Raw genomic sequence first — 17,083 nt, forward strand, 5'->3', positions numbered from 1 at the left:
ATTAGAACAGACCATTTTTCCGAAAGGGCAACTGCCAAAAGTTGGTACAAAAGTGACATACTTGCCTGAAGGGTCTAGTCAATGGAAGGATGCAACTGTTATTAGTAGAGCAGGGAAGGCCACTGGAAAGTATAAACATTGGTTGAATGTACAGCATTCAGGGGAAGGAGTCAAGACAATGGATTGGGAAAACGAAGTTCAAAAATGGAGGGCACAGAAATGCAGTGCCAGTTCAGATAGTACATTGGATAGTGAATAGGTCCACAGGAAAAGGTCGAGAACTATTGAAAGGACATCCCACAGCAGGAGGGAAAGATCAAGCAATAGCAGTACAGAACGAGATACCAGGCGGGAGAGGGGACGTAGTTTATCAAGATCTCGGAACATGAGTAAGACTACGAATACTAATAGAAGTAGAAGCCCACATGCACGTGAGATTTTGGTGACTTCAAATAAATTAGATGAAAAGTTATCAAAGAAGCTAAACAGCAAGAATTGCATAGTTGGAGTGAATTTGGGGTATACACGGAAGTACCGGGTAGGGGACAAAGAGCTCTATCCCACAGATGGATTTGCACGGAAAAGGTTCTTCCGGATGGAACTTATAAGGCAAAGGCCAGGCTTGTGGCAAGGGGATTTGAAGAAAACAAAGAAGATCAGGATTTAAGGGTAGATTCACCTACAGCAGAAAAGGTTATTTTAAAGATCTTCTTGGCTCTATTAGCCACAAAGGCATGGGAATGCAAATCTATAGATATAAAAGCTGCCTTTTTGCAGGGGCATCAGCTCCAGAGAGACATTTTTCTCCGTCCTCCTAAAGAAGCAGCTAACACAGAAGGGGTACTCTGGAAGTTGAACAAATGTGTATATGGATTAAATGATGCATCTAGAGTCTGGTATTTTTCAGTAAGGTCAGTTTTGTTAAAGTTAGGCTGTTGCCAGTTGAAAGCAGATCCTGCAATGTTTTACTGGCACTATAAAGGAAATCTTTCTGACATTTTTATGATGCATGTCGATGATTTTTTGTGGGGTGGGACTAGTGATTTTGAAGCTATTGTAATTTCTGGTTTGAGGAAAGAATTCAGGGTTGGAAGTCAGGCTTCCGGTGCATTTAAATATATTGGACTGGAAATTGGACAGACTAAGTTAGGGGCAACTTTACATCAACAATCGTATTTGGAAAGCATCAGCCCAATAGCAATTAGTCGTGGCCGAGTTTCACAAAAAGACGCAATGGTTTCAAAGATAGAAAAAGAGCAACTGCGAAGTTTAATTGGGCAACTGAACTGGTTAGGTAGACAGACTAGACCGGATGTGAGTTTTGATGTCTTAGAGTTGAGTACAAAAATGAATGATCCCAAAGTGGAAGACATAATAAGAGCAAATAAAGTGTTGGCCAAACTAAAAATGCAGGAGTGTATTTTGAAGTTCCCGGCTTTAGGTGACCTTAGGCACTTGAAACTCATAGTTTATAGTGATGCATCCTACGCAAATTTATGTGACGGGGTTTCAAGTGCAGGAGGTTTTATAATTTTCCTTTTGGGGAACAATGGTAAATGTTGCCCGCTTGTGTGGGAAACAAAGAAAATAAGGAGAGTGGTAAAAAGCACTTTGGCTGCTGAGATGTTAAGCCTTGTAGAGGCGATGGATATGGCCTTTTATATCAGTTTGATATTGACAGAAATTTTGGGATTAGGGGATTTGGGTAATATACCTATTGACTGTCACATTGGCAATAAATCCCTGTGGGAAAATGTGCACTCTACAAAGAGTGTCAATGCAAAGAGGTTACGGATAGACATCGCAAGTTTGAAGCAGATGTTGACAGAGGAGAAATAACAAAAATTAAATGGGTCGGCAGGAACTATCAACTGTCAGACTGTTTTACGAAAAGAGGGGCGAGTTCACAGAAACTTTTGGATATTGTTAATGAAGGGCGCTTGTTTCTGTGACTGTTTTTTTTTCTTTCTCGTCCAAACAAAAAAAAGGGGGGGGGGGAAACCATGTGTGTGTTTTTGAGTTTCTTGAAATTTTGTTTTCACCTAATTTTTTTTTTTCTCCAAGGAAGGGAAGACTGTTAAGTAATGGGTTAAGAGACATTGCAATTAGTTGTCTCATTTATGTTAAGTATCCATTAATTGACGCTGATATGTAAAGGGTCTCCAGGTGGCCTCTGGCAGGTGATGTATAGTTAGAGTTGTGTGCAAAGGCTGTTGGAATGAAATAAATGTGTGTTTGTGAAAAAGGAACAGAACTCTTCATATCACAGCAACTAAGATTCTGAATTAAGGCCTGAACCCAAAACCTATGCCACGAGACACCGGGCGCGATTCAGCGACTCTGTTGTGCCTGGCGTAGATCCGGGTATAATGGGTGAGCCGCGCGTGTGCCCCAAATCGGACTTTGCTCCGGGCCGATCGCGAATCACCCTACTCGCTCCGCACTAGTGCGAGATCCAGATCTACATACTTAAATGAGCCTTGTGGCTCATCCGGGACTCAACAGTCATGCTTGGGAGACCTCGCAGGCGCCGTTTAGTACTAGTCCATACAAATGTGGAACCGGCATAACATCAGCTGGAGCGGTCAACCAGGCTATTGGAGACCTCCGGGGAATCGGGGTCAGGACAGAGTGGCAGCTTGGCATGCCAACTGGCACCCGGGCACCTTGGTGGGGACCATGCCAGGCAGAGAGTTCCCGGGGGCCTCCCAAAGGTTGGAACGGGTGATGGGGGGGTGGTCAAAAAAGCATGGGGCCTGAAAGGGGGTGGGGAGAAGATCGGTATTGCCAGACAAAATGGTGACCTGATGAAACTCGGCAGGGAGAAACTCCCCAAGGCCAAAAAAAACAGCAAATTGCCATTGGATAGTTGGATGTTTCTTGGTGCTGCAGCCACTAAGCAACACCCCCGCTAAACGCACTGTTCAGTGGACTTTAACTTGAGTCCGCTGAATCGCGCCCACAATCTGTTAACTCAGCTAATATATGAAGTACTTCTGTTCAGAATTATTGCCAAATAGTCCCTCGGAGTACAATCTACTGATCAATTGTGAGCTATTTTTGGTGCCACAATATAATAATTCTCTCATAGTTTAAAGAGAGAGCAAACATTTACAGATAATTTAATATAAGTTTAATTCTTTATTTTTTGTTTGATTATTTTACAGGACATTTTGAATATCATACATCATTAACATTCATGATTTGATTTCCTGGCAGTTATTAAATTTACACACCTAAGTGATCGACTTCAAGGGAAGATTTTCAATCATCTGACCTGTTTTTGAAACCGTTTTTGAATGTTTTTCAGCCGTTATATATTTCTCTCACGTAACATGTTACTCAACAAATATTTATTATCTCCTTGTTCCCAAAAAGCTTTCACTCTTCGCATAAAGAGGTGTTTGTCACCCTCTGGTCCCATATTCAAGGACATGTGTAAGCCTTGACAATGTATGTCTGTATGCTGTTCAACACCAGAGGATCTATTAACCTTGCTGAAGTGCTATTCCAGTTGCATCAGTCTGGACATTCAGCAGTGTTGCCTGTTTGACTAAGGAATTGTTTCAGCTGTTTCCTCTCATCTCCTCACGTGTCGTCCATTTTTGCGCACGTTATGCTTGGATTATAAATGTGTGAGAATGGACTTCAAGTGAGGAAATCAAGGGGAACAGCTGAAATAAATTTTCACTCATAGAAGGTGGCCTTGTACCTATCTGGTCTGTGCAGGTGTTTATACATTTCCCAATCCAATCCAGTCTCCTTTAACATTTCTCTTTTTTGAGCAGCTGTCCGATGTGTAGTTAATAAAAGGGCTGTCCAGAAAATTCCACCTGCTTTCTGTATGAGGAAATTTTTTTCTCAGCTCCTTTTGAGATTATGTTCAATTTGCGCAGTCCTTTTTCTATCTTGCTGACCACAGGAAACAATTACGATGAACATCTCGGGTGATTCTACGATCTGAATATCCACCTCCTTTGTGAAAGCTGAGCAGGATAGTGATAAAAATCACCGGTGTAATCCAGTGAAGACATCGGGGAATCTTACTTACATGGTGTTTTCATAGAATCATAGAATTTGCAGTGCAGAAGGAGGCCATTCAGCCCATTGAGTCTGCACCGGCCCTTGGAAAGAGCACCCGACTTAAGCCCTACGCCTCCACACTATCTCCTTTATCCCGGTAACCCAGTAACCCCACCTAATCATTTTGGACACTAAGGGGAATTTAGAATGGCCAATCCACCTAACCTGCGCATCTTTGGACTGTGGGAGAAAGCCGGAGCACCCGAAGGAAACCCACGCACACACGGGGAGAACGTGCAGACTCCACACAGGCAGTGACCCAAGCCGGGAATCGAACCTGGGACCCTGGAGCTGTGAAGCAACTGTGCTAACCACTATGCTACTGTGCTGCCCCATGTTGCATCAAACTTTCACAAATTTTAAAATGTGATATATAAAAATATATATATATTTTCACATTAACCAGGTGTTTTAGAAATCATTTATTTTAGGCAGTGCCTTTTTTCTGAAGTTTTCTTCATATAAAAGTTAATTTTCCGAGATGACTTACTAAGATTATATGGTATCGAGCAGTGTTTTATCAATTGAGAAATATTGACCCCTCTCTACTGTTTGCAGCTGCAGGATGCTTTGAAGTGTCAACATTGTGCGAAGCAGTTCAAATCTAAAGCTGGGCTGAAGTATCACACAATGGCAGAGCACAACAATAAGGTGAGTAAACGACCTCAATTCTTGATTGCACTAATTAAAGCTGTTATCCCAGTTTAACAGCCGAGGTTTTATTTCACAAACATTGGAACCCAATGCTATGCAGCGATATAAGTGACCTGGTGACATTTCTGAACTAATAAAACAGCATTTTCTTGTCTCATATCTTACAGCCTGTGATGAATGCAGAGAAGCTGCTAGATGAACAGCAGGAGCGTGAAAGGCTCCGGAGAGTACTTAAACAAATGGGAAAATTGAAGTGTCCTAATGAGGTTAAATACATTCTAAATATTAATATCGGAAGGTTAAAGCTTTATTCCCAAAGTTTTTTTTGTGCGGTTATTTGGATCAACTTTACAACTATGCCTTCCTGGTATAGAGTCTTCTTTGTTGGAAGCACATAGTGGAAAATTATAAAAACTCACACGTGATTTTTTTTAACGTGTGCATGCAGTGGGAGAAATTCTGTGCTAAGCACATAGATTGGTCAAATTTACCCTTTGGAGATTTATGCTCTTTCAGCATTTGGTAATTCTTAATTGGGTACTATTATGGAAATATATGTAACAGCTGTACGTCAGAGTAATTTGAGAAGTTGGATATGCCCCTGCTGCTTGATTTAGTACATAATATTTGTAATTAATGTTTACCTAGGGCTGCACGGCTACATTTGCCAGCCTAATGGGCTACCAGTACCATTTAAAAAGATGTGGGAAAGAACCAGCAGATATCGAAAAAGCTGTTTTCATTTGTGAGCATTGTGGAAAGGAGTATAAATCGAAGGCCGGTCATGACTATCATGTAAAATCAGAGCATACAATGGTAAGATTTCATGATTTAAAAACAAAATGTACCCCTTTCTCAGAGTTACAAATCCAATGAGCAGCTAATCCATCTCCATGCTTGCTCCAAAACCAAATTCAAATTGAATCCAATTCATGGCTCCCTCAAAAGGGACATAATAGATCCAAGCTGTCAAGAACAGGCATTAGACCTGATCTCTTGCTTGATCCTACATTTGATCTTAGCCAGTTCATGATTCTCAAATAATATATAATTTAAAATCTTTTCATTTCTCTTATGCTTTTTATGGGCACTGTGCATACATTATGAAGCAAACATTTCTTTAAATTTGTCTTCGGTACACTTAAGCATTTATCTGGTGTTTTTTATGAATGTCTTTGTCGATGATTAAGGCTACTATTAGGAGTTAATCGCCTAAAGAAAGAACTTGCATTTATACAGTATTCAGGATGTCCTCATGGGCTTCACAGTTAATTAAATACATTTGAAGTATTGTATTGTCGAGAATTATATTCGTCAATTTGCTCGCAGTACAGTATCACAAAAAGTCATGAAATAAATGACTGGTTAATCTGTTTTATTGATGTCGATTGAGTAGTGAATGCCGGTTAGGGAATTGTGAGAACTTCCCTGCTTCGCTTTGAATGATGCCTCGAGATCTTTAAGGCAAGGCGTCAGCTTAAAATCTCTACTTTTCCCAGCAGTGCAGCACTCTGCTGCAGTAGAGTGTCAGCCTAGGTGATGTGCTTAAGTGTGGCTTGAACCTGCAACATTTTTCCTTTAGGACATGGGGATTGTCACTGAACAAATACTGACTCTGTGGACAGTATAGGAAGCTTTTGCATTTGGCAGAACTGAGTTTACATTGCTAAAGTGTTATAACCCGCATGAGACCTACGGGATAGAAGTAATTAGCCTCCCCGTGAGCCTCATTAAATACGAGCTGCCCAGATGAGGGGCGGGGAGCCCATGAACACTCTAATAGTCTGTAATATAAAGGTCGGCCAGTTTTGGTACCAACGCCTCAGACCCAGGTGGGATCTGGAGAGTATTGTAAACTTTGTAATAAAACTAGTTTCTGTTATCTACTCATCTCGGACTCGCCTGTGGTCACTAAACAAAGCTTAGTCCTTACAACAGAAACATAAATAAGTGTCACCTTGACTGAATTGGCAGTACAGTTTTTTGAGTCAGCAATGTATTGGTTTAAGCCATACTCCAGGACAAGAGTGCATCATTTAGGTTATCACTCCAATGTTGACTGCGGCGATGAATTTGAACATCTAACTTTACATTGAATTATGACTAAAATTTCTTGACTAGTATATTTTTCTCAATAATCAATGAATATTTCTATCAAATATACATTCCCAAAATTTAAGCAAGGATGGGATCCCTTTAAGTTATAACAAGCTATGTATGCAGATTAATAAAATGTGCAAAAATCAATTCATCAAGTACAATTTGTACCATGGATAAAAGCAAATTACTGCGGATGCTGGAATCTGAAACCAAAGAGAAAAAATGCTGAAAAATCTCAGCAGATCTGGCAGTATCTGTAGGGAGAGAAAAGAGCTAATATTTCGAGTCCAGATGACCCTTTGTCAAAGCTGACAAAGCTTTGACAAAGGGTCATCTGGACTTGAAAAGTTAGCTCTTTTCTCTCCCTACAGATGCTGCCAGACCTGCTGAGAATTTCCAGCATTTTTACAATTTGTACCAAGATCTGCACAGATAATTCCACTTCTTTCATATATTTCCTTTATAAGTTCTTTCCCACCTTAGCCCCTGATGACACAACTACGTGTGCCTGTTTAAAAGAAAAGGATGTTTTCTAAACTCATTATTCTTGTCATCTTTCTTTATTCTCAAATGCCTAATTCAAGGAAGATTCATGTCTGCATAAGTTACATTCCTTCTCCTTTGCAGTCATTAACCTCTGTTATCATGTATCAATTCATTTGATTGTAAAAAGGGAGGGAAGGATGCGTTGCTTCTTTTTAACCACTATGCTGATAATAACAATTCCAACAAAATATCGTATAGGCAACTGAAGATTCTGATCAGAAATCGGTTGAGGAAGACTTTGAGAATTTGTTTGAGAAAACACCAAGTGGGCGCATCCGCCGAAGATCTGCACAAGTAGCTGTGTTTCATCTCCAGGAAATTGCAGAGGACGAACTATCCAAACTTTGGACCAGAAGAAGAAATAAAGATGATTTAGTCCCTGATATTAAGAGGGTAAGGGAAAATTTATTTGAATGAAAGTGACTTTAGAGGAAAATTGAAGATCTTTTCCTGAAATTGAGTTGACATCTTCATTTATTTTTGTAAATTTACAGTGTGATACAGAGTGTGGGATCTCTCAGTCATTACACACGTTATTTCCTGTAAAAGTCTTTAATTCTGTCCAAAAGTTACCATGCAATAAAAACATTGAAAGAAACGATAGTTCTTACACAGAGGGCTATGTGATTATATTTGGTTTAATGCAAAATCTCGATGCAGCAGATGGAGTTGCGATATTAGGCTTTGAAAATGTTAATATACCTTGATAGGATGCTGTTGTGTCTTGAGATGTACCAGAGTGACAGCCGATGGTTGCTATCAAAGGGCCACTTAAAATCAATGAAACTTACAAAAGAAGGTGGCCTCTGATACTCTATGCTCTGCTCTATGATGCTCCTGAGCCCAAAGTTCTGTTTTTTAGCATGATGTGTCACCCTGGAAACTTGCCTGTTCTTCACAAAGAGTGCCATCTATGTCTTCTTTCAATCTATTGGGTAGTACTGCGCTGAAGGCCTTCCCAGACATGGACAATAGTGTTACGTCCTTCCAGTTGTTGCCGTCGCTGATGCGAGGTTCCCTATCTTTGACAGATTCATGGTTACTCCTCGTCTCTAGTCACCTGGGACATCCCCTGCCGTCCAGTTCGTATTGAACAGATCTGTGAGCTCTGTTGTGACAGTATTCTTGCCTTAATTCTGGTATCTCGTTGATCTCAGTGGCTTGTTTTCCTTCAGGCTCTTGATGGCTCTTTTGAAGTCTGATTTGGAAATTTTAACTACTGCGTCAAGACCAGCACAGGCACCAAGGACTCTTTCAACATCATCACAGGACGGTGGCAAGGCTGCATAGTCTCCCAATTCCTTTTCCTCTTGCTCCTTGATTTCATGATGCGGAATCACTGGTGGGTGCAGATTTTGGCATCTCATGCCATAACCACCGGTTGACGAACCTGAATTTTGCAGACAACATCGCCTTGCTGGCCGAAGAATCATCCAAGACACCACTACCCTTCTTGAGAGTAGAGGCACCAAGATTGGTCTGTGCATCAGCTTTGAAAAGACCAAGGGTGGGATTTTCCCATTTTGAGATTAAGTGCGGTGATGGTCGGCTCTGGTGATGCCCGTCCCGCCGACCAGAATAGCGGGATCCCACACCAGATTCAGCATTTGGAAGTTTATTAACTATGCACAAGTGAGTTCGTATCCGACTCTCCTGGGGGGCCGGCAGTTGATTCGGCCACCCCCCACTCAGCTGAGGTCCCGGCGGCATATTTAAATACCAACACAGCAGACATGCTTGTCACTCTCTCCAGCCTACCTGCCTTCACCAGACCCTGCATAATTTCAGCAATCCAGAAGAAAAAGCCTCAAGCAGAAATCTGTTCTTCAATTCAACTCTCTCCCACTGCTTCTCGAGTCTTCATCCACCCACTTCCAGTAAATTATGTGGTGTCCGTTTGACCCCTCCCCACTGTTTGTGAGATTTTCATGCAAACTCACTGGGGTCCAGGTTCCTTGCCTTTGGTTTTCCTTCTGCCTCCCATTGTTCATAGAGTCATAGAGTTTTACAGCACAGAAGGAGGCCCTTCAGCCCATCGTGGCTGCACCGGCCATCAAGCACCTATGTATTCTAATCCCATTTTCCAACATTGTATCTGTAGCCTTGTATGCTACGGCATTTCAAATGCTCATCTAAATGCTTCCTAAATGTTGTGAGGGTTGCCCCCTCTACCACGGGGCAGCAGTGCCGCAGAAAGATAAATGGCCTTCTTCACGTGACCAAGGTAAGTCTACCACCTCCAGTCTTTCACTGCACCCGCTCACACACGTCACGCATCTCCAAGGTGATCGATCACCCAGCCACCTCGCGGGTTGCCAACACCAGTCACAAGACACATCCAATACCCATGATCTCCCTCCGTATCCATTCTGCTCCTCACATTCCCTCTCCCACTCAGGTCCCACGCATGCCACACCTCATCACCATCTGAACTTGCAGGATTCCCAGCTACACTCTTCCCATCTGTCTCATTGTAGGACAAACTCGAGCATAACAGGTGTGAGCGGGCACAGCCTGTGAAGAGGGTGAAGTGAGGGCTGCAGATAAAAGTGAGAACCCTCGGTACACACAGTCATTCTTCAAGCCTCAAGTGAGTAAACATTGTCCCATCATTTGTTCCCCCTTGATGCCATCTCCCTTCCCCTGCAGGACAATCAGGTGACAAGCCCGGATCATCCTTGCGTTCTCAGGACCACGGACACAAGCAGCTCCAAGGGAGACATCTTGGACACCACCACTGAAGAAGGGTCACATCTGTCACCCGCACCCTCGACCGGTGCAGATACTTACACCTCGGTGTGATTAAGTAATAAGCAGGCTTCAGGGTCACTCATTGGTGAGCACCTCACAATTGTAGATCCACAGCAAGCGGAGGCAAAAACGCCCCAGGGAATCGGCACGCGGAGCGATGCCAGAGTCCAGGACTCTGATGAGCCCATGTCCCTGGGTCCAGACATCCCAGAACTGCTGGAACTGCAAAAGCAGATGCCACGAGCATCAGGAAGGGATGACAGCAACTTTTCTCAGATGCAAGGCTGACTGGAAGAGTCTCATCACCTTCTGTCCAAGGAGATGGTGCCATCAATCCGATGCAATGAGGCCAACACTGTGAGGGTAGCGTCTACATGCGGACCTTGGTGCAGGAGGTGCACTCCATGGTGGGCGATGTCCGCTCCATAGGTCAGCTCCATGGCTGAGGGCATGAGCTCCATGGTGCAGGGCTTCAACTGCATGGTACAGGCATTGGTGGGAATCCACAAGAGTCTGCGCCAGAGGATGGCAGGACTTCTGAATCTCTCTCCAACTATCTCTCTGCTCCATGGTGGAGTACAAAGGTTCCCAAGCAACCAAATGGAAAAGGATCGGCAGGAGCGCAGCCCAAGGCCCTCCACTCAGGTGACCCTGGGGGTGTCAGCCCATCTGAAACCCCTCTCCCTGTGCGTGACACACCTCCACCTCAGCACACCAAGGAGGGGCCGAAAGTTGGCCCAGACACTCAAGGTCTAGGCCCCTCAAGGGACACCCACCAAGGTCATGTTAGGAAACGGCGTGGAAGTCAGCAGGTCGCCTCAACGTCAGCTGCGGATCCTGGGGATACATCTCGGCATAGTGGGAGGGTGAGGAAGAGTGAGAAATTGTAGGCACCTAGTGGGCACGGCTGAACCTAGGCACTTGTTGAGGTAGGTCACCATTATAACATAGCTCTTGTATTAAACATCACTGTGTTCACCAGCAGATCCTCCACCCTGTCACTTCATGGCCCCATGCTCCGCAAACCTCCGCGCACTCAGTGTTTCATTCTTGTACAGTGTGAGAAAAGCAGCACTATGTCTCTCCCACCTTCAAAACTGATGGCTCAGTAAAGCTGCGCTGCTGCTGACATGGGCTACCACCCAGCATCAACGCTGTGGAATCTCATGTCTGCCACTCTTCTCCAGTGATGAGGAGGCCCTGGGCTGCTCACCTCAGATGTTAGTTGAAGGAAAAAAACAGGATCCCTGACCTCGGAGGGGGCTGCAGCAGATGAGAGGTCATCCAGCGATTCTGAACCCCATGATAAGCCCATTCATTATTTTCCTGCAGAGTCTGACCAATGGCTTTAGCGCTCTGCCCATGAACGTGGGCACCATCACGCCCAAATATCTTTGGCACCACATTACTGATGAGATGTCATATCCCACAGTGGGAGACCTCTAACTCCCTGGTCCTTCTCATCATGAAACTGAGAAGCTATGAGGGCGACCCTACCACTGCACCCATGCAGGCCTTGGCCATACCCTGAGGTCCGTCCTCCACTTCCTCCGCGCGTTGCACCTCGCCGCTCTCCTCGACCTTCTCATCTGAGGAGATGTGTCGCTCCCCCATGTCCTCCTGGTCCAGCTGGTCTCTCCTCTGCAGCGCCAAGTTGTGGAGAGCGCAGCAGACCAGAATTATGCAGGACACCCTCTGGGGGCTTTGTTGGAGTGCTCCTCCCGACCAGTTCAGGTACCAAAACTGCATCTTGAGCAGTCCAATCGCCTTCTCGACTAGCACACGGGTTAACGCATGAGTCTCTGTAGGTGTTTGTGGCCTCCGCATTGGCATCATCAGCTATCTCCTGAGTGGGTATCTCTGAACCCGTGGAGCCATCCCTCCAGACGCTCTCTCCTTCAAAAACATCAAGGATCTACGAGCAGCAGAAATTGTGATTGTCATGCACGCACCCCGGGAACCGATCACATACCTCCATTATGCACATCGTGTGGTGACAAACAAGTTGGACATTGAGGGAGTGGAAACCCTTGCGGTTCATAAATGGCTCCGCATGAGAGACCGCAGGGCCACATGGGTGCAGTCTATCACGCCCGTACTTAGGGCATACCTACTAAACTGGCGAAGTCCATGGCCCTGGCATCCTGGCTAGCCTGGTCCTGGTCCAATTTTATCGATATGTGGGCCCTCGCATAAAGACCATCTGTTACCTACCTTATGCATTTTGGTGAGGCTGACGGGAAATGCCACACATGTCACCAGGGCTGCAGGGCATGAACAATGGGTGTCCTCCCATTCCATATGATGCCAGCTCTTGCAGGAACTGTCAAAGGTGGTCCAGCGTCCCCGGGGCAGACACAGTCTTCTGTGGCACTGCAGATCCGACATCTGCAGGTAGAATGTCCGACTCCAGAAGACCCATTGCTGGTATTGCCTCCTATGAGACTCTACCATCTGTGGTGCTGCTCCCGGAACAGCAACAGGCCCTCCCCGCCTCTGCAGGGCGCTGGTACTGGTCACGTGCAGCGGCACATCTATGTCTCTATTGCTGCCACTAGGAGTAGAATAGCCAACTCAGCTGGCTCCATGAATCTCCAGAATCACGCACTGAAAAGAAGAGAGCACCTAAGTGAACATTGAGGATTCTTGACAGAGCCCTGACCCTCAGCCCTCCGAGCCTCTGGGATATCCACCTATGCGCTTTCCACTTAGTGAGTGCCTCTTGACTAAGCCTCACACCCTCCCCTTTCACACTATGGAACTTCCCCACACTTGTCCCTCTCAAATCCAGCTGAATGAGGTGCATGGACACTCGAGAGTCTCAGTGGCACCTAACCTCAGACCATTCCCCTATCCCTCCCCCAACCCTGGCATTAGGTGAAAGGTCAGTTGAGTGGATGCATGAGACTCGTGCCTGCATCCTCACAGGGGACCGCAAAAGATGCCACTCCCCCATCGTGACCTTGAATGGGGTGAAGATAATAGACATCACCGTCAGCCCTTGCATGAGGGGGCACATCAGTGTCATCTTTGTATTGGTAACACTTGTATGAGCATCGAATTCAATGCTTAGGGCCAATGCTTTCAAAGGTTTCACTGGCTCCAGTAAGTGGTACTGATGTTTAACTCTGCGGATTTCATTGGCACAATTGACTAGTCAGGAAGGGTGAGATACCATTTCATGGGGGAATCATAGAATTTACAGTGCAGGAGGAGGCCATTCAGCCCATCGAGTCTGCACCAGCCCTTGGAAAGAGCAACCCACCTAAGCTCACACCTCCACCCTATCCCCGTAACCCAGTAACCCCACCTAAGCTTTTTGGACACTAAAGGCAATTTAGCATGGCCAATCCACCTAACCTGCACATCTTTGGACTGTAGTAGGAAACCGGAGCACCCGGAGGAAACCCACTCAGACACGGGGAGAAAGTGCAAACTCCACACAGACAGTGACCCAAGCTGGGAATCGAACCTGGGACCCTGGAGCTGTGAAGCAACTGTGGTAACCACTGTGCTACCGCGCTCTCCATGACGCACTTCAAGCATTAGTGGCATTCGCGGCACAACTGGTCGAGTGAAGCCTGCAAGTAGCATGACAAGCACATACGTAGAGGGCACCCCTCATTTCCCCAGGTCACAAGGCATGCAGACTCAACAAACCTTCCTTCAGCCACCGCCATCCACTCCAACACTAATCCCTGACAATCAAACTTCCATGGCAAGTGGATTTGAACCTCCGTACAGCTTAACTCCTTTGTCCTCATAGTGCTGCCTGAGTGTGGGGTTCAACTGACACTGCAGTCGTTTCCCACCAGTGAGAGGGTCTTCATGGCTCACGAGGCAGGGATAAAACCCATTTCTGAGTGCCCAACTCTGCTCTTACAGCCTGATTTTTCATGGAACCCCAGTCAGGTACCTCACAGTCTCCCTCAGTGCTGTCCCTCCTCCCACCAACTTATCAGCTCCCACTGAGGGGAGCACAAGCCCAGTAAGGAACACACGGGAGGCAATGCCTGCATGCCAACCTTCAGACCCCTTAAAGCGCAGGGTGCCCCGACATGAAGGGAAAGTAAAGCCTATGAGATTAAGAGACTGGACCCCAGCCCTGGCCCCGATTTGAACTTATCTGTGTTCCCTGCGTCCTCTCCATTGCACCCTGAGCATTTAACACCCTGGAGGGTGCTGGCTAACTGAGAGGTCACCTCCGAAATCCCCCTCAGAGATGAGGTCACCGGGCTCACATTTGTATAAACCTGTTGTACGTCAGTGCCCGCTGAATATTCAGTGAGGGGGGGAGAGGCCTGGAGTGAATGCTCGCGAATAACACACTAATTTATAAAAATGCGGTTCCCAGGTTCCCGCAGCATTTTTCATGTTACTGCACTGGTGAAAAGAATTTTCACTCGCTGGAGAGAATCGCATTTTCCGATTCTCACCAAATTCTCCGCCAGCGTCGCTATTCTCACCGACAGCTAACGTGGGCTCACAATCAACCGCAGTATGTTTTCTGAGAGTTTTGGTAGGCTTTGGGGTCCACTTCATTGGCCTTGACATATGTCCTTGTGAGGGATAGATGGAAGTTTCTTCTCTTACAAGGCATTGAAGAAGATTCCAGAAACTGCCAGTTTCCTTGGGTTCTGCTAGTCTCTTACTGGAGTTATTTCCTGCTAAATTTCAGTGCCGTGAATTAATTGAAAATGTGTACTTGAGGTATCGGAACTTGGGAGTTCAGTGAACTGGTCACAAAAACCATCAGCGTAATGTGTCCATGCTGCTAACAAAAAACAAACAGAATTTTGAGATGTATATAGTAAGGAGCATAACATCTGAATTCGGTCAAGCCGTATTTGGCTCTGGTAAGATGACATCTGGAGTATTCTGTACAAGTTTGATTTTCCAAGAAGGAACACCAAAAGTTTCGACAGAAAGAATTATTGCCAAGCTTTCCAAGAAATGTAACTGAAATGATTGTAGCAGCTGGTGTGATATTAACCTCAATTGAATTGGTGCAGCCCTAATCACATGATGTTACAATTTACTGCATGACTCACTGGCTAGATATTGTTTGTTTGAGAATCTAGTTATGTAGGCTTACCCACCTCTTTCTGTCTTGATTTAGCTTAAATATACTCGTCCTGAGCTACCATCATTCAACCCCAAACAGCTGGAAATCTGGAAAAATGAGGTCAAGGCAAATGGTCAGATCTGCTGTCCTAATAATGTAAGTTAAGACAGCCATGAATGATGTTAGATATTTTCCTACAGCACTAGCCTTGTATGGTACATCTTGCAAAGGCTTAAACGTCTCTCCTAAGTCTTATATTGTTTCCAAGCTCATCTTGTACCTAGGCCCCACATCCTGCTCCTTTGATTATTTGCCACTAAACTGCTGACCACCCAATTTCTTTTCCTAGTTGGCATTGTAAATAGTTTCCTTTTCCCAAGCACGGACCTCTTCCCTTTCAATACTGCTGACATGTGCCTCCGCCTGTTCAAATCACACCATGTACACCAATGACATTAGCTGGGGGCATGAGTGGTTAGCACTGCTGTCTCACAGCGCCAGGGACCCTGGTTCGATTCTGGCCTCGGGTGACTGTCTCTGTGGAGTTTACACATTCTCTCCGTGTCTGTGTGGGTCTCCTCTGGGTTCTCCGGTTTCCTCCCATAGTCCCATAATGTGCAGATTAGGTGGATTGGCCATGATCAAAGCACTGGGTTACAGGGATAGAGCGGGGGAGTGGGCATAGAAGGAGTGCTCTTTCTGAGGGTCGGTGCAGTCTTGATGGACTGAATCGCCTCCTTCAGCACTGGAGGGATTCTATTAACGCTCCATCATCTTTCTTGACTCCACTACTGATGTGCCTTGTCATATAACATGCTGCCTTGGATAACCATCAATTTCTTGGATAACCATCAGTTAAACATTGGGAAGACTGAAGTTACTTTTTGTGGCCGCTGCCACAAACTCCGTACCTTGTCATTAACTCAATCTCTCTCCCTATACTGTCTGAAGCTTTTACAGACTGTCTGCAGTCTCATCATACTCAAACTGAGCTGAGATACTAACTCCAAATCTTCTCGGTTACAAATAATATTGGATTGAAATTGGTCTCAGATGATGGCACAAAAATGGATGTATCAGATTAGCCACCCATCATACCAACGCCTGATGTTTAATTCCATTGACTGCAATGAATGTCAGGTGCTGCATTTAACACTCTGTGCCACTACCCAAGACAAATTTCTATGGGCCATTTTCTTCTACATCCATAACATTTGTCCCCACTCCTGCCTCAGTCTAACTGCCATTAAACACTCACCCATGGTTGTGCCACCTCTAACTAATAGATTGTTCTCCTGGCTGACCATTCATTTTCCACCCTCTCCCAAACATCTGCTCTCTGTATCCTAACCTGCTCCAACTCTTTCTTTCTCATCATCCCTGTCCTTGTATGTATTTCCAGATTTTCCATCCATAATTCTTGTCCCACTCTCCGAACAGACAGCAGGGTAAATATCAGGGCCACTTTTTTTGCAATTTCTGTAACAGAGGATCCACAACCATGGTGTATGTACACATGACAAAATGCACAATGAAATAAGAAATTAGAAATTGCCATTGAAACAAGAGCTGATACCACAAGGAATGGTAAAATTGGACGAGTACATGGTTTAGGATGCAAGGGAGGCAAAGGTATTCTTCTGAGGCCAGGCCGGGAGCACTCTTGCCTCATGTGGTCAGGAATCTGGCTGCTTCCAGCTTTTGCTGGTGGGTCTGAGGCAAAACAACTCTTAGTTGACCAGCAGTTAAAATGGCTCGTGTATTTTGATTACACAATTGGGACAAGACTTTTCCATTTACATTAAGCCCCTGTTCTCTGTGGCATGTGGCCTTTCCCTGCCTGATTGGGGACCTTGGGTATTTGGTGCAAACTCCTCACCTGCC

General features: G+C 45.2%; 1 protein-coding gene across 4 annotated transcripts in view; it reads left to right on the forward strand.

Annotated features, from left to right (window-relative positions):
* The window catches only part of znf512b (zinc finger protein 512B), a 189,959-nt gene that overhangs the window by 153,390 nt on the left and 19,486 nt on the right, over positions 1 to 17,083 (forward strand). For all 4 annotated transcript variants that reach the window (XM_072514869.1, XM_072514872.1, XM_072514868.1 and 1 more), the window contains exons 10-14: positions 4,642 to 4,734; positions 4,905 to 5,003; positions 5,386 to 5,553; positions 7,582 to 7,776; positions 15,254 to 15,355. In XM_072514869.1, the coding sequence (XP_072370970.1) occupies positions 4,642 to 4,734; positions 4,905 to 5,003; positions 5,386 to 5,553; positions 7,582 to 7,776; positions 15,254 to 15,355 (657 nt within the window). The remainder of the gene's footprint in view (positions 1 to 4,641; positions 4,735 to 4,904; positions 5,004 to 5,385; positions 5,554 to 7,581; positions 7,777 to 15,253; positions 15,356 to 17,083) is intronic.

The sequence above is a fragment of the Scyliorhinus torazame genome, chromosome 8 (assembly GCF_047496885.1).
Source record: "Scyliorhinus torazame isolate Kashiwa2021f chromosome 8, sScyTor2.1, whole genome shotgun sequence".
Taxonomy (NCBI): Eukaryota; Metazoa; Chordata; class Chondrichthyes; order Carcharhiniformes; family Scyliorhinidae; genus Scyliorhinus; species Scyliorhinus torazame.